Source organism: Ambystoma mexicanum, chromosome 13 (genome assembly GCF_040938575.1).
Source record: "Ambystoma mexicanum isolate Mex_15411 chromosome 13, UKY_AmexF1_1, whole genome shotgun sequence".
In the NCBI taxonomy this organism is placed as follows: Eukaryota; Metazoa; Chordata; class Amphibia; order Caudata; family Ambystomatidae; genus Ambystoma; species Ambystoma mexicanum.
This window is the reverse complement of record NC_090938.1, coordinates 132,878,493-132,896,419: the sequence shown is the minus strand read 5'-3', so window position 1 is coordinate 132,896,419 and position 17,927 is coordinate 132,878,493. Positions and strand designations below refer to the sequence as shown.

General features: G+C 50.9%; 1 protein-coding gene across 1 annotated transcript in view; it reads left to right on the top strand.

Annotated features, from left to right (window-relative positions):
* Positions 1 to 3,579: 3,579 nt before the first annotated feature.
* LHFPL5 (LHFPL tetraspan subfamily member 5) overlaps positions 3,580 to 17,927 on the top strand; it is a 106,604-nt gene continuing 92,256 nt past the window's right edge. The window contains exon 1 of the mRNA XM_069633442.1: positions 3,580 to 4,573. Coding sequence (XP_069489543.1) covers positions 4,162 to 4,573 — 412 coding nt within the window. The 5' untranslated portion in view covers positions 3,580 to 4,161. The remainder of the gene's footprint in view (positions 4,574 to 17,927) is intronic.

Sequence of the window (17,927 nt, the reverse complement as noted above, 5' to 3'; positions counted from 1 at the left end):
CTGTTTTTTTCACTCGATTCAAGCCGATCACTCAACATGGCCGCACCAAATTAATGGATCGTCGTGAGCTGACTCAAAAAGTCTCAATGTTGACTCTAAGCATTTAAAGCATCTAGAAGCCTGGATCGATGCTGTTGAGAGCAAAGAACACGCATTGAGGTTCTGTCCCCCTGGTCAGTTTTAAAAGGCTGCAATGACCAGTACGAACCCACTTTCTACTGTTTTAAAAGACATCTTCAGTGATCTGACATTGCTGCTCAAATGATTGCCTGGGCACCCCTGTCTTCAGACTCAGAGTGCCCCATTCCCTTACAAAGTCTGCATAGTGTCTTCTTTTACAGGAAAGGGTTATCGTGTTTTTGATTAGTGTGTTTGCATTTTTAGTTGAATTGAAATATCCCATTTTTCATAGAACATTGGGTCTATACTCTGTTTTATTTTGGTGCCACAGCAGTTTTGTTGTCTGATCTGCTTCTGCGCCACTTCAATTCCCTCCTGAGGAGTATAGCCTGAAGGCTGCTCGTGCTACCCTAAAGAGGTGGCGGTGGTATACCTGCCTGGCCTTGCTTGGCTCACCTTTAGGATTGGGATCACTGCTGGTTTAGCAATAGTGGGAGGTAAGCAGGAGTCGTGTCTATTACTCATCCCTGCACTCCTGCAAGCAGTAGTCATTTCATTAAGGCCCCACCCACACAAAGACTCCTGAGGTGACCCCTCCTCCACCAACTGAGCTTGTAGCTATCCCCCAAAGTTTCAATCTAGTAGCACTCTTGGTCCCACCGTCCATTGGGGATGCTAAGGGTGTGCCCAGAAGGGCTTGTGCTGCCCAGAACTCAGTACCACCCCTTATATTTCCTGACAGCTTCAAGAACCTGCATTTCTCACTACAATTATGAGATGGCATGGGCATCAGAGGTGAAGCTATGAACAACCTTAACTCGAATAATGTTAAAAATGAGTTCTTAGCTGTCTCTAGCACACACAGCAAAACTACTGCATTGCTACCTGGCACACAGAGAGGTACAACTGCACTGTCACCTGGCACACACAGATGTCCAACAGCACTGCTAACATGCACACACAGAGGTCCAACTGCACTGCCACCTGGCACACACAGAGGTCCAACTGCACTACTACCAGGCACACACAGAGGTCCAACTGCACTACAACACGGCACACACACAGGTTCAACTGCACTGCCACCTGACACACAAAGAAGTCCAACTGCACTGCTACTTGGCACACACAGAGGGTCCAACGGCACTGCTACCTGGCACACAAAGAGGTCCAACAGCACTGCTAACTGGCACACACAGAGGTCCAACTGCACTGCACCTGGCACACACAGAGGTCCAACTGCACTACTACCCTGCACAAACAAAGGTGCAACAACACTGCTAACTGGCACTAACAGAGGTCCAACTGCACTGCTACCCGGCACACACAGAGGTCCAACTGCATTGCTACCCATCACACACAGAGGTCCAACTGCACTGCTACCTGTCACACACAGAGGCCCAACTGCACTACTACCCGGCACACACAGAGGTCCAACTGCACTGCCACCTGGCACACAAAGAAGTCCAACTACACTGCTACCTGGCACACACAGAGGTCCAACAGCACTGCTACCTGTCACACACAGAGGCCCAACTGCACTACTACCCGGCACACACAGAGGTCCAACTGCACTGCCACCTGGCACACAAAGAAGTCCAACTGCACTGCTACCTGGCACACACAGAGGTCCAACTGCACTACTACCCGGCACACAGAGGTCCAACTGCACTGCCACCTGGCACACAAAGAAGTCCAACTGCACTGCTACCTGGCACACACAGAGGTCCAACTGCACTGCTACCTGTCACACACAGAGGCCCAACTGCACTACTACCCGGCACACACAGAGGTCCAACTGCACTGCCACCTGGCACACAAAGAAGTCCAACTGCACTGCTAACAGGCACACACAGAGGTCCAACTGCACTGCACCTGGCACACACAGAGGTCCAACTGCACTACTATCCTGCAAAAACAGAGGTCCAACAGCACTGCTAACTGACACTAACAGAGGTCCAACTGCACTGCTACCCGGCACACACAGAGGTCCAACTGCACTGCTACCCATCACACACAGAGGTCCAACTGCACTGCTACCTGTCACACACAGAGGCCCAACTGCACTACTACCCGGCACACACAGAGGTCCAACTGCACTGCCACCTGGCACACAAAGAAGTCCAACTGCACTGCTATCTGGCACACGCAGAGGTCCAACAGCACTGCTAACTGGCACACACAGAGGTCCAACTGCACTGCACCTCGCACACACAGAGGTCCAACTGCACTACTACCCTGCACAAACAGAGGTCCAACAGCACTGCTAACTGGCACACAGAGATGTCCAACTGCACTGCTACCCGGCACACAAAGAAGTCCAACTGCACTGCTACCTGGCACACACAGAGGTCCAACAGCACTGCTAACTGGCACACAGAGATGTCCAACTGCACTGCTACCCGGCACACACAGAGGTCCAACTGCACTGCTACCTGTTACACACAGAGGTCCAACTGCACTGCTAACTGGCACACACAGAGGTACAACTGCACTGCTACCTGGCACACACAGAGATCCTTGATTTGTACAGTTTACAGACCATTGTAGTTGCAAGACTGTGGCAGAATAGTTAGCAAGATGAGGTGCAGGGGTAGTTTATGGACAAGAAAAGATCACAGGCGGCTTGTGCATGTCGCATGGATGCCAACCCTCCCGATTTAGGCGGGAGACTCCCGATTTTTAGGTGAAAAATATCGCTATTTTTCACAGTCTCCCGCCTAAAATAACTGGAGCCCCAATGCGTTCCTATGGGGAAATGTGTGTCTCCCGATTTCCCTGTGGAAATCTCCCTCCCAGGTGCATCTGAATGTTGGCATGTGTGCATGTGTGTTTTACAAGTTGTGGCAGTAATGGTTGACATGAAGCTAACCCACCCACCTCTCTTTCAGCTCTGCGATAGTCCCTGGAGACCATGCAAATGACAGCGGCAAGTGTTATATATCTCAGTACCATAAGTATTTACATGTCAGAGGCATTTGTTCTGAGTGGTGTACTTTTTAAGACATCTCTGTAAAACACAGTATTTGTATGTTATTTTTTTTTTTTTACTGAGATTGATTTCGTGCACCAGAAAGAGGACACATGCAAGATAGGAAGGTATGTGGTCAAATGACAGAGTGGCAGACTGATCTCAATTCTCAGCTTCACCCCTTATCTAAAGTGTGTGATCTGGAGCAAATAATGTTATCTTGCTGTGACTTAGCTGTCAAAATTAGAAGTCCCTAGAGGTAACCGTTAAAGCGTCTCTTTAAAAAAAAACGTAGGGGATGCTATTGCCCAACAGATGTTAATATTATCATTATTATTCATAGTATTTAATAACAACAATGACCATTCACATATTGGACATTAGCGAGTTTATCACTTCGCTTACTCCTAGCAACGCCTTTGAAGGTAACGTGCTCTTTTGCTGCCCAGTTTACGCAGACCCCTCCCCCTTTCTTTAAGCGTGCGCGCGACTGCCCCGGCCGACTTCAAAGCCACATTTCTACTCGCAAGTAGCACTCCTGATCCCGCGCGGTTCTCCACAGATCCGTCCTACGTATGTGCGTCACTAGACAGCAGGCCTGGCAGAGTTCTTCCGGGCAGCGGCCATTACGTCTCCCTGCACTTCTCTTAATTCCCTTTAAACCAATTAGCATTAGCAGGGCCCACGGTGCCCTTCTGGGCCTGAGCCTGTCAGGGAGACTGGGCACGGTGGACATGCGCAGAGACGTTCAGGTTCATGAATATTTCAGCCGGCCTTGGGTTACGGAATCTGATCTAAACGCCATTAGCCAGGGCTCGGGAGGACTAGCTCCATGGAGATGACGTCCCCCGGGACAGCTAGGCTTTTGTGACACGACCGGATACGTCCACTCGTTTACTTTTCAGGACCAGAGAGACCAGTCTGGTAGCGTCCTAAGAAGACTCCAACACAATCGTGTATTTCTACACGTTCTCCAGATACAAGAATCCATAGAGTGAGCCTAGCTGCATCTGCCAATCCGCAGCTGCCTCCGTTTCTGCCCACCTTGAAGGAAACCATCCCCCGGAAGAACCATGGGGAAGATGCTGCCAGCCCAAGAGGCTGCCAAGATCTACCACACCAACTATGTGCGCAACGCGCGCGCCATTGGGGTTCTCTGGGCCGTCTTCACCATATGCTTCACCATCATCATGGTGGTGGTCTTCATCCAGCCCTACTGGATCGGGGACAGCATCAACACTCCCCAGGCCGGCTACTTCGGCCTCTTCAGTTACTGTATCGGCAACGCACTCACCTCTGAGCTCATCTGCAAGGGCAGCGCCCTGGACTTCGCCAGCATCCCCTCCGGGGCCTTTAAGACGGCCATGTTCTTTGTGGGTATCTCCATGTTCCTTATCGTGGGTTCCATGCTCTGCTTTGGTCTCTTCTTCTTCTGCAACTCTGCCACTGTGTACAAGGTGTGCGCCTGGATGCAGCTGGCAGCTGGTAAGTTGGGAATTGGCATGGGTACAAGGCAGGGACATTACAAATTCCAAAGCGGGCCAACTCTTGTCTTTATCAAATTAAAAACACCCAGGGTCTTGCATAGAAAGGCAAGGATGGCCTTTACTCCACAATATGACTCCCTGAGAGTGGAGACACCATATCTGGTGTTGCTCCTCACACCATGAGTGATTCGGTGGCAGTGAAGGGGTCGAAATGCCTGTGGACAGCCTTTATAGCATGCAGGTATCCATCGACAATGAACATATAGAAATGTCTGGGGAGGGCCTTTATAGCATGCAGGTATCCACTGTCAATGAAGGTGTAGAAATATCTAGGGACAGCCCTTGTAGCATGCAGGTATCCATTGACAATTAACATATAGTAATGTCTGGGGAGGGCCTTTATAGCATGCAGATATCCATCGACACTGAACGTGTAGAAATGTCTGGAGATGGACTTTATAGCATACAGGTATCCATCGACAATGAACATATAGAAATGTCTGGGGAGGGCCTTTATAGCATGCAGGTATCCATTGACAATGAAGGTGTAGAAATATCTGGGGACAGCCCTTATAGCATGCAGGTATCCATTGGCAATGAACGTGTCAAAATGTCTGGGGACGGCCTTCATAGCATGCAAGTATCCATCGACAATGAACGTATATAGAAATGTCTTGGGAGGGCCTCTATAGCATGCAGGTATCCATCGACCATGAATGTGTAGAAATATCTGGGGACAGCCCTTATAGCATGCAAGTATCCATTTACAATGAACATGTCGAAATGTCTGGTGACAGCCTTTATAGCATGCCAGTATCCATCGACAATGGATATATAGAAATGTTTTGGAAGAGCCTTTATAGCATGCAGGTATCCATCAACAATGAACATATAGAAATGTCTGGGGAGGTCCTTTATAGCATGCAAGGATCCATCAACAATGAACATGTAGAAATGTCTGGGGACGGCCTTTATAGCATGCAGGTATCCATCGACAATTAACATATAGAAATGTCTGGGGAGGTCCTTTATAGCATGCAAGGATCCATCAACAATGAACATGTAGAAATGTCTGGGGACGGCCTTTATAGCATGCAGGTATCCATCGACATTGAACATGTAGAAATGTCTGGGTTCAGCCTTTATAGTATGCAGATATCCATTGACAATTAACACGAAGACATATCTGGGGATGGCCTTTATACCATACAGCGATCCAGTGACACTGAAGGTATAGAATTGCCTGGGCGATGGTCTTTACACCACACAGTGATCCAGTGACACTGAAGGTATAGAATTACCTCGGCGATGTTCTTTCCCCAATGCAGTGATCCAGTGATACTGAAGGTGTGGAAATGTCTGGGTGATGGTCTTTACCCAATGCAGTGATTCAGTGATACTGAAGGTGTGGAAATGTCTGGGTGATGGTCTTTACCCAATGCAGTGACTGAAGGTGTGGAAATGTGTGATTGATGGTCTTTACCCAATGCAGTGATCCAGTGATACTGAAGGTATAGAATTGCCTCGGCGATGTTCTTTACCCAATGCAGTGATCCAGTGATACTGGAGGTGTGGAAATATCCGGGCGATGTTCTTTACCCAATGCAGTGATCCAGTGATACTGGAGGTGTGGAAATATTCGGGCGATGTTCTTCACATCACACAGGGATCCAGTGACACTGAATGTGCAGAAATGTCTGAGGTGGATGGATGTACGTATGCAGGGTTCTTGTTTACTTTATGCAGTGATACACTGAAATAGAATTTCTGTGTTTCCTCTTAAAATTAAGCAGTGATCTAATGGGGTAGAAGGATATAACTGTTCATGCCGTGAGATGGAAGGATAACATGCATTTAGATAGCCTTCCTTTCCTGCAGTGATCCAGTAAGAAAGAAGAGTAGAAAGGCCTAGCAATTATTTTCCCATCGAGTGCAAGGGAAAGGATTTAAACTGCAAAGCGTGGTCACACCTCCGGGCATATCTGGGGATGGCCTTTATACCATACAGCGATCCAGTGACACTGAAGGTATAGAATTGCCTGGGCGATGGTCTTTACACCACACAGTGATCCAGTGACACTGAAGGTATAGAATTACCTCGGCGATGTTCTTTCCCCAATGCAGTGATCCAGTGATACTGAAGGTGTGGAAATGTCTGGGTGATGGTCTTTACCCAATGCAGTGATTCAGTGATACTGAAGGTGTGGAAATGTCTGGGTGATGGTCTTTACCCAATGCAGTGACTGAAGGTGTGGAAATGTGTGATTGATGGTCTTTACCCAATGCAGTGATCCAGTGATACTGAAGGTATAGAATTGCCTCGGCGATGTTCTTTACCCAATGCAGTGATCCAGTGATACTGGAGGTGTGGAAATATCCGGGCGATGTTCTTTACCCAATGCAGTGATCCAGTGATACTGGAGGTGTGGAAATATTCGGGCGATGTTCTTCACATCACACAGGGATCCAGTGACACTGAATGTGCAGAAATGTCTGAGGTGGATGGATGTACGTATGCAGGGTTCTTGTTTACTTTATGCAGTGATACACTGAAATAGAATTTCTGTGTTTCCTCTTAAAATTAAGCAGTGATCTAATGGGGTAGAAGGATATAACTGTTCATGCCGTGAGATGGAAGGATAACATGCATTTAGATAGCCTTCCTTTCCTGCAGTGATCCAGTAAGAAAGAAGAGTAGAAAGGCCTAGCAATTATTTTCCCATCGAGTGCAAGGGAAAGGATTTAAACTGCAAAGCGTGGTCACACCTCCGGGTCTCAGACCTTTTACAAACTAACTCGACTGTGTACAAATCAGTCTGGTCCCGACACTCTGGCCAATGCCCCTATACCCTGCGCTGCCACGTAGATTGGTGCTGCATTTTCCCCAGACCGGGTCTAGTGCGCCATGTGTTGTCGCCTAAACCTTTATTTATTGTTCGCTTGCTAGGTGCTTATACAGTAAGAACATACTGTTTCAAAGCACCCAATTCTCTATTCCATTTGCACCTGCACAGGGCTATCTACACTTTGCACTATTCCTTAAGAGCCGGCATAGACCATGCATTCCTTCTCTGGCTGGTCTATTCCATGAGAGGGTACCTAGGCCCAGCTATGCCACATGCTGCTCCCCAGGTATTGTCTATTCCATGCGCTCTTCCTCGGGCCCAGCATGTGACATGCATTCCTCCTCAGGTCTGCTAGTATAGGCGCATCTCCCAAGGCCCACCTATGCCACATGCTGCTCCCCAGGTATTGTCTATTCCATGCGCTCTTCCTCATGCCTAGCATGTGACATGCATTCCTCCTCAAGTCTGCTATTATATGAGGGGCTCGCAAGGCCCAGCTAAGCCACATGCTGCTCCCCAGGTATTGTCTATTCCATGCGCTCTTCCTCAGGCCAAGCATGTTCCATGCATTCCTCCTCAAGTCTGCTATAATATGAGGGGCTCACAAGGCCCAGCTATGCCACGTGCTGCTCCCCAGGTATTGTCTATTCCATGCGCTCTTCCTCAGGCCCAGCATGTTCTATACATTCCTCCTCAAGTGTGCTATTATATGAGGGGCTTGCAAGGCCCAGCTATGTCACGTGCTGCTCCCCAGGTAAAGTCTATTCCATGCGCTCTTCCTGAAGCCAAGCATGTGACATGCATTCCTCCGCAGGTCTTCTAGTATATGCGCATCTCCCAAGGCCCACCAATGCCACATGCTGCTCCCCAGGTATTGTCTATTCCATGCGCTCTTCCTCATGCCCAGCATGTGACATGCATTCCTCCTCAAGTCTGTTATTATATGAGGGGCTCTCAAGGTCCAGCTATGCCACGTGCTGCTCCCCAGGTATTGTCTATTCCATGCGCTCTTCCTCAGGCCAAGCATGTTCCATGCATTCCTCCTCAAGTCTGCTATTATATGAGGGGCTCGCAAGGCCCAGCTATGCCACGTGCTGCTCCCCAGGTATTGTCTATTCCATGCGCTCTTCCTCAGGCCCAGCATGTTCTATGCATTCCTCCTCAAGTCTGCTATTATATGAGGGGCTCGCAAGGCCCAGCTATGCCACGTGCTGCTCCCCAGGTAAAGTCTATTCCATGCGCTCTTCCTCAGGCCCAGCATGTTCCATGCATTCCTCCTAAAGTCTGCTATTATATGAGGGGCTCGCAAGGCTCAGCTATGCCACGTGCTGCTCCCCAGGTATTGTCTATTCCATGCGCTCTTCCTCAGGCCCAGCATGTTCCATGCATTCCTCCTCAAGTCTGCTATTATATGAGGGGCTCGCAAGGCCCAGCTATGCCACGTGCTGCTCCCCAGGTATTGTCTATTCCATGCGCTCTTCCTCAGGCCCAGCATGCTCCATGCATTCCTCCTCAAGTCTGCTATTATATGAGGGGTTCGCAAGGCCCAGCTATGCCACGTGCTGCTCCCCAGGTATTGTCTATTCCATGCGCTCTTCCTCAGGCCCAGCATGTTCCATGCATTCCTCCTCAAGTCTGCTATTATATGAGGGGCTCGCAAGGCCCAGCTATGCCACGTGCTGCTCCCCAGGTATTGTCTATTCCATGCGCTCTTCCTCAGGCCCAGCATGTTCCATGCATTCCTCCTCAAGTCTGCTATTATATGAGGGGCTCGCAAGGCCCAGCTATGCCACATGCTGCTCCCCAGGTATTGTCTATTCCATGCGCTCTTCCTGAAGCCAAGCATGTGACATGCATTCCTCCTCAGGTCTTCTAGTATATGCGCATCTCCCAAGGCCCAGCTATGCCACATGCTGCTCCCCAGGTATTGTCTATTCCATGCGCTCTTCCTCGGGCCCAGCATGTGACATGCATTCCTCCTCAGGCCTGCTAGTATATGCGCATCTCCCATGGCCCACCTATGCCACATGCTGCTCCCCAGGTATTGTGTATTCCATGCGCTCTTCCTCATGCCCAGCATGTGACATGCATTCCTCCTCAAGTCTGCTATTATATGTGGGGCTCGCAAGGCCCAGCTATGCCACGTGCTGCTCCCCAGGTATTGTCTATTCCATGCGCTCTTCCTCAGGCCAAGCATGTTCCATGCATTCCTCCTCAAGTCTATTATATGAGGGGCTCGCAAGGCCCAGCTATGCCACGTGCTGCTCCCCAGGTATTGTCTATTCCATGCGCTCTTCCTCAGGCCCAGCATGTTCCATGCATTCCTCCTCAAGTCTGCTATTATATGAGGGGCTCGCAAGGCCCAGCTATGCCACGTGCTGCTCCCCAGGTATTGTCTATTCCATGCGCTCTTCCTCAGGCCCAGCATGTTCCATGCATTCCTCTTCAGGTCTGCTATTATATGAGGGGCTTGCAAGGCCCAGCTATGCCACATGCTGCTCCCCAGGTATTGTCTATTCCATGCGCTCTTCCTGAAGCTAAGCATGTGACATGCATTCCTCCTCAGGTCTTCTAGTATATGCGCATCTCCCAAGGCCCAGCTATGCCACATGCTGCTCCCCAGGTATTGTCTATTCCATGCGCTCTTTCTGAAGCCAAGCATGTGACATGCATTCCTCCTCAGGTCTTCTAGTATATGCACATCTCCCAAGGCCCAGCTATGCCACATGCTGCTCCCCAGGTATTGTCTATTTCATGCGCTCTTCCTCAGGCCCAGCATGTTCCATGCATTCCTCCTCAAGTCTGCTATTATATGAGGGGCTCGCAAGGCCCAGCTATGCCACATGCTGCTCCCCAGGTATTGTCTATTCCATGCGCTCTTCCTGAAGCCAAGCATGTGACATGCATTCCACCTCAGGTCTGCAAGTATATGCGCATCTCCCAAGGCCCAGCTATGCCACATGCTGCTCCCCAGGTATTGTCTATTCCATGCGCTCTTCCTGAAGCCAAGCATGTGACATGCATTCCTCCTCAGGTCTTCTAGTATATGCACATCTCCCAAGGCCCAGCTATGCCACATGCTGCTCCCCAGGTATTGTCTATTCCATGCGCTCTTCCCCAGGCCCAGCATGTTCCATGCATTCCTCCTCAAGTCTGCTATTATATGAGGGGCTCGCAAGGCCCAGCTATGCCACATGCTGCTCCCCAGGTATTGTCTATTGCATGCGCTCTTCCTGAAGCCAAGCATGTGACATGCATTCCTCCTCAGGTCTGCTAGTATATGCGCATCTCCCAAGGCCCAGCTATGCCACATGCTGCTCCCCAGGTATTGTCTATTCCATGCGCTCTTCCCCAGGCCTGGTTATTCCACGTACACCCCTTCTCCCAGGCCAACTCTTTCAAAGGCCTTTGACGGTTCCATGCACTCCTTTCAAGGAGCATGTGACAAGCATGTGACATGCATTCCTCCTCAGGTCTGCTAGTATATGCGCATCTCCCAAGGCCCAGCTATGCCACATGCTGCTCCCCAGTTTTGTCTATTCCATGCGCTCTTCCTGAAGCCAAGCATGTGACATGCATTCCTCCTCAGGTCTTCTAGTATATGCGCATCTCCCAAGGCCCAGCTATGCCACATGCTGCTCCCTAGGTATTGTCTATTCCATGCGCTCTTCCTGAAGCCAAGAATGTGACATGCATTCCTCCTCAGGTCTTCTAGTATATGCGCATCTCCCAAGGCCCAGCTATGCCACATGCTGCTCCCCAGGTATTGTCTATTCCATGCGCTCTTCCTGAAGCCAAGCATGTGACATGCATTCCTCCTCAGGTCTTCTAGTATATGCGCATCTCCCAAGGCCCAGCTATGCCACATGCTGCTCCCCAGGTATTGTCTGTTCCATGCGCTCTTCCTGAAGCCAAGCATGTGACATGCATTCCTCCTCAGGTCTTCTAGTATATGCGCATCTCCCAAGGCCCACCTATGCCACATGCTGCTCCCCAGGTATTGTCTATTCCATGCGCTCTTCCTCATGCCCAGCATGTGACATGCATTCCTCCTCAAGTCTGCTATTATATGAGGGGCTCACAAGGCCCAGCTATGCCACATGCTGCTCCCCAGGTATTGTCTATTCCATGCGCTCTTCTTGAAGCCAAGCATGTGACATGCATTCCTCCTCAGGTCTTCTAGTATATGCGCATCTCCCAAGGCCAAGCTATGCCACATGCTGCTCCCCAGGTATTGTCTATTCCATGCGCTCTTCCTCGGGCCCAGCATGTGACATGCATTCCTCCTCAGGTCTGCTAGTATATGCGCATCTCCCAAGGCCCACCTATGCCACATGCTGCTCCCCAGGTATTGTCTATTCCATGCGCTCTTCCTCATGCCTAGCATGTGACATGCATTCCTCCTCAAGTCTGCTATTATATGAGGGGCTTGCAAGGCCCAGCTATGCCACGTGCTGCTCCCCAGGTATTGTCTATTCCATGCGCTTTTCCTCAGGCCCAGCATGTTCCATGCATTCCTCCTCAAGTCTGCTATTATATGAGGGGCTCGCAAGGCCCAGCTATGCCACGTGCTGCTCCCCAGGTATTGTCTATTCCATGCGCTCTTCCTCAGGCCCAGCATGTTCCATGCATTCCTCTTCAAGTCTGCTATTATATGAGGGGCTTGCAAGGCCCAGCTATGCCACGTGCTGCTCCCCAGGTATTGTCTATTCCATGCGCTCTTCCTCAGGCCCAGCATGTTCCATGCATTCCTCCTCAGGTCTGCTAGTATATGCGCATCTCCCAAGGCCCACCTATGCCACATGCTGCTCCCCAGGTATTGTGTATTCCATGCGCTCTTCCTCATGCCCAGCATGTGACATGCATTCCTCCTCAAGTCTGCTATTATATGAGGGGCTCGCAAGGCCCAGCTATGCCACATGCTGCTCCCCAGGTATTGTGTATTCCATGCGCTCTTCCTCAGGCCCAGCATGTTCCATGCATTCCTCTTCAAGTCTGCTATTATATGAGGGGCTCGCAAGGCCCAGCTATGCCACGTGCTGCTCCCCAGGTATTGTCTATTCCATGCGCTCTTCCTCAGGCCAAGCATGTTCCATGCATTCCTCCTCAAGTCTATTATATGAGGGGCTCGCAAGGCCCAGCTATGCCACGTGCTGCTCCCCAGGTATTGTCTATTCCATGCGCTCTTCCTCAGGCCCAGCATGTTCCATGCATTCCTCCTCAAGTCTGCTATTATATGAGGGGCTCGCAAGGCCCAGCTATGCCACGTGCTGCTCCCCAGGTATTGTCTATTCCATGCGCTCTTCCTCAGGCCCAGCATGTTCCATGCATTCCTCTTCAGGTCTGCTATTATATGAGGGGCTTGCAAGGCCCAGCTATGCCACATGCTGCTCCCCAGGTATTGTCTATTCCATGCGCTCTTCCTGAAGCTAAGCATGTGACATGCATTCCTCCTCAGGTCTTCTAGTATATGCGCATCTCCCAAGGCCCAGCTATGCCACATGCTGCTCCCCAGGTATTGTCTATTCCATGCGCTCTTTCTGAAGCCAAGCATGTGACATGCATTCCTCCTCAGGTCTTCTAGTATATGCACATCTCCCAAGGCCCAGCTATGCCACATGCTGCTCCCCAGGTATTGTCTATTTCATGCGCTCTTCCTCAGGCCCAGCATGTTCCATGCATTCCTCCTCAAGTCTGCTATTATATGAGGGGCTCGCAAGGCCCAGCTATGCCACATGCTGCTCCCCAGGTATTGTCTATTCCATGCGCTCTTCCTGAAGCCAAGCATGTGACATGCATTCCACGTCAGGTCTGCAAGTATATGCGCATCTCCCAAGGCCCAGCTATGCCACATGCTGCTCCCCAGGTATTGTCTATTCCATGCGCTCTTCCTGAAGCCAAGCATGTGACATGCATTCCTCCTCAGGTCTTCTAGTATATGCACATCTCCCAAGGCCCAGCTATGCCACATGCTGCTCCCCAGGTATTGTCTATTTCATGCGCTCTTCCTCAGGCCCAGCATGTTCCATGCATTCCTCCTCAAGTCTGCTATTATATGAGGGGCTCGCAAGGCCCAGCTATGCCACATGCTGCTCCCCAGGTATTGTCTATTGCATGCGCTCTTCCTGAAGCCAAGCATGTGACATGCATTCCTCCTCAGGTCTGCTAGTATATGCGCATCTCCCAAGGCCCAGCTATGCCATATGCTGCTCCCCAGGTATTGTCTATTCCATGCGCTCTTCCCCAGGCCTGGTTATTCCACGTACACCCCTTCTCCCAGGCCAACTCTTTCAAAGGCCTTTGACGGTTCCATGCACTCCTTTCAAGGAGCATGTGACAAGCATGTGACATGCATTCCTCCTCAGGTCTGCTAGTATATGCGCATCTCCCAAGGCCCAGCTATGCCACATGCTGCTCCCCAGTTTTGTCTATTCCATGCGCTCTTCCTGAAGCCAAGCATGTGACATGCATTCCTCCTCAGGTCTTCTAGTATATGCGCATCTCCCAAGGCCCAGCTATGCCACATGCTGCTCCCTAGGTATTGTCTATTCCATGCGCTCTTCCTGAAGCCAAGAATGTGACATGCATTCCTCCTCAGGTCTTCTAGTATATGCGCATCTCCCAAGGCCCAGCTATGCCACATGCTGCTCCCCAGGTATTGTCTATTCCATGCGCTCTTCCTGAAGCCAAGCATGTGACATGCATTCCTCCTCAGGTCTTCTAGTATATGCGCATCTCCCAAGGCCCAGCTATGCCACATGCTGCTCCCCAGGTATTGTCTATTCCATGCGCTCTTCCTGAAGCCAAGCATGTGACATGCATTCCTCCTCAGGTCTTCTAGTATATGCGCATCTCCCAAGGCCCACCTATGCCACATGCTGCTCCCCAGGTATTGTCTATTCCATGCGCTCTTCCTCATGCCCAGCATGTGACATGCATTCCTCCTCAAGTCTGCTATTATATGAGGGGCTCACAAGGCCCAGCTATGCCACATGCTGCTCCCCAGGTATTGTCTATTCCATGCGCTCTTCTTGAAGCCAAGCATGTGACATGCATTCCTCCTCAGGTCTTCTAGTATATGCGCATCTCCCAAGGCCAAGCTATGCCACATGCTGCTCCCCAGGTATTGTCTATTCCATGCGCTCTTCCTCGGGCCCAGCATGTGACATGCATTCCTCCTCAGGTCTGCTAGTATATGCGCATCTCCCAAGGCCCACCTATGCCACATGCTGCTCCCCAGGTATTGTCTATTCCATGCGCTCTTCCTCATGCCTAGCATGTGACATGCATTCCTCCTCAAGTCTGCTATTATATGAGGGGCTTGCAAGGCCCAGCTATGCCACGTGCTGCTCCCCAGGTATTGTCTATTCCATGCGCTTTTCCTCAGGCCCAGCATGTTCCATGCATTCCTCCTCAAGTCTGCTATTATATGAGGGGCTCGCAAGGCCCAGCTATGCCACGTGCTGCTCCCCAGGTATTGTCTATTCCATGCGCTCTTCCTCAGGCCCAGCATGTTCCATGCATTCCTCTTCAAGTCTGCTATTATATGAGGGGCTTGCAAGGCCCAGCTATGCCACGTGCTGCTCCCCAGGTATTGTCTATTCCATGCGCTCTTCCTCAGGCCCAGCATGTTCCATGCATTCCTCCTCAGGTCTGCTAGTATATGCGCATCTCCCAAGGCCCACCTATGCCACATGCTGCTCCCCAGGTATTGTGTATTCCATGCGCTCTTCCTCATGCCCAGCATGTGACATGCATTCCTCCTCAAGTCTGCTATTATATGAGGGGCTCGCAAGGCCCAGCTATGCCACGTGCTGCTCCCCAGGTATTGTCTATTCCATGCGCTCTTCCTCAGGCCAAGCATGTTCCATGCATTCCTCCTCAAGTCTATTATATGAGGGGCTCGCAAGGCCCAGCTATGCCACGTGCTGCTCCCCAGGTATTGTCTATTCCATGCGCTCTTCCTCAGGCCCAGCATGTTCCATGCATTCCTCCTCAAGTCTGCTATTATATGAGGGGCTCGCAAGGCCCAGCTATGCCACGTGCTGCTCCCCAGGTATTGTCTATTCCATGCGCTCTTCCTCAGGCCCAGCATGTTCCATGCATTCCTCTTCAGGTCTGCTATTATATGAGGGGCTTGCAAGGCCCAGCTATGCCACATGCTGCTCCCCAGGTATTGTCTATTCCATGCGCTCTTCCTGAAGCTAAGCATGTGACATGCATTCCTCCTCAGGTCTTCTAGTATATGCGCATCTCCCAAGGCCCAGCTATGCCACATGCTGCTCCCCAGGTATTGTCTATTTCATGCGCTCTTCCTCAGGCCCAGCATGTTCCATGCATTCCTCCTCAAGTCTGCTATTATATGAGGGGCTCGCAAGGCCCAGCTATGCCACATGCTGCTCCCCAGGTATTGTCTATTCCATGCGCTCTTCCTGAAGCCAAGCATGTGACATGCATTCCACCTCAGGTCTGCAAGTATATGCGCATCTCCCAAGGCCCAGCTATGCCACATGCTGCTCCCCAGGTATTGTCTATTCCATGCGCTCTTCCTGAAGCCAAGCATGTGACATGCATTCCTCCTCAGGTCTTCTAGTATATGCACATCTCCCAAGGCCCAGCTATGCCACATGCTGCTCCCCAGGTATTGTCTATTTCATGCGCTCTTCCTCAGGCCCAGCATGTTCCATGCATTCCTCCTCAAGTCTGCTATTATATGAGGGGCTCGCAAGGCCCAGCTATGCCACATGCTGCTCCCCAGGTATTGTCTATTGCATGCGCTCTTCCTGAAGCCAAGCATGTGACATGCATTCCTCCTCAGGTCTGCTAGTATATGCGCATCTCCCAAGGCCCAGCTATGCCACATGCTGCTCCCAGGTATTGTCTATTCCATGCGCTCTTCCCCAGGCCTGGTTATTCCACGTACACCCCTTCTCCCAGGCCAACTCTTTCAAAGGCCTTTGACGGTTCCATGCACTCCTTTCAAGGAGCATGTGACAAGCATGTGACATGCATTCCTCCTCAGGTCTGCTAGTATATGCGCATCTCCCAAGGCCCAGCTATGCCACATGCTGCTCCCCAGTTTTGTCTATTCCATGCGCTCTTCCTGAAGCCAAGCATGTGACATGCATTCCTCCTCAGGTCTTCTAGTATATGCGCATCTCCCAAGGCCCAGCTATGCCACATGCTGCTCCCTAGGTATTGTCTATTCCATGCGCTCTTCCTGAAGCCAAGAATGTGACATGCATTCCTCCTCAGGTCTTCTAGTATATGCGCATCTCCCAAGGCCCAGCTATGCCACATGCTGCTCCCCAGGTATTGTCTATTCCATGCGCTCTTCCTGAAGCCAAGCATGTGACATGCATTCCTCCTCAGGTCTTCTAGTATATGCGCATCTCCCAAGGCCCAGCTATGCCACATGCTGCTCCCCAGGTATTGTCTATTCCATGCGCTCTTCCTGAAGCCAAGCATGTGACATGCATTCCACCTCAGGTCTTCTAGTATATGCGCATCTCCCAAGGCCCACCTATGCCACATGCTGCTCCCCAGGTATTGTCTATTCCATGCGATCTTCCTCATGCCCAGCATGTGACATGCATTCCTCCTCAAGTCTGCTATTATATGAGGGGCTCACAAGGCCCAGCTATGCCACATGCTGCTCCCCAGGTATTGTCTATTCCATGCGCTCTTCTTGAAGCCAAGCATGTGACATGCATTCCTCCTCAGGTCTTCTAGTATATGCGCATCTCCCAAGGCCAAGCTATGCCACATGCTGCTCCCCAGGTATTGTCTATTCCATGCGCTCTTCCTCGGGCCCAGCATGTGACATGCATTCCTCCTCAGGTCTGCTAGTATATGCGCATCTCCCAAGGCCCACCTATGCCACATGCTGCTCCCCAGGTATTGTCTATTCCATGCGCTCTTCCTCATGCCTAGCATGTGACATGCATTCCTCCTCAAGTCTGCTATTATATGAGGGGCTTGCAAGGCCCAGCTATGCCACGTGCTGCTCCCCAGGTATTGTCTATTCCATGCGCTTTTCCTCAGGCCCAGCATGTTCCATGCATTCCTCCTCAAGTCTGCTATTATATGAGGGGCTCGCAAGGCCCAGCTATGCCACGTGCTGCTCCCCAGGTATTGTCTATTCCATGCGCTCTTCCTCAGGCCCAGCATGTTCCATGCATTCCTCTTCAAGTCTGCTATTATATGAGGGGCTTGCAAGGCCCAGCTATGCCACGTGCTGCTCCCCAGGTATTGTCTATTCCATGCGCTCTTCCTCAGGCCCAGCATGTTCCATGCATTCCTCCTCAAGTCTGCTATTATATGAGGGGCTCGCAAGGCCCAGCTATGCCACATGCTGCTCCCCAGGTATTGTCTATTCCATGCGCTCTTCCTGAAGCCAAGCATGTGACATGCATTCCTCCTCAGGTCTGCTAGTATATGCGCATCTCCCAAGGCCCAGCTATGCCACATGCTGCTCCCCAGGTATTGTCTATTCCATGCGCTCTT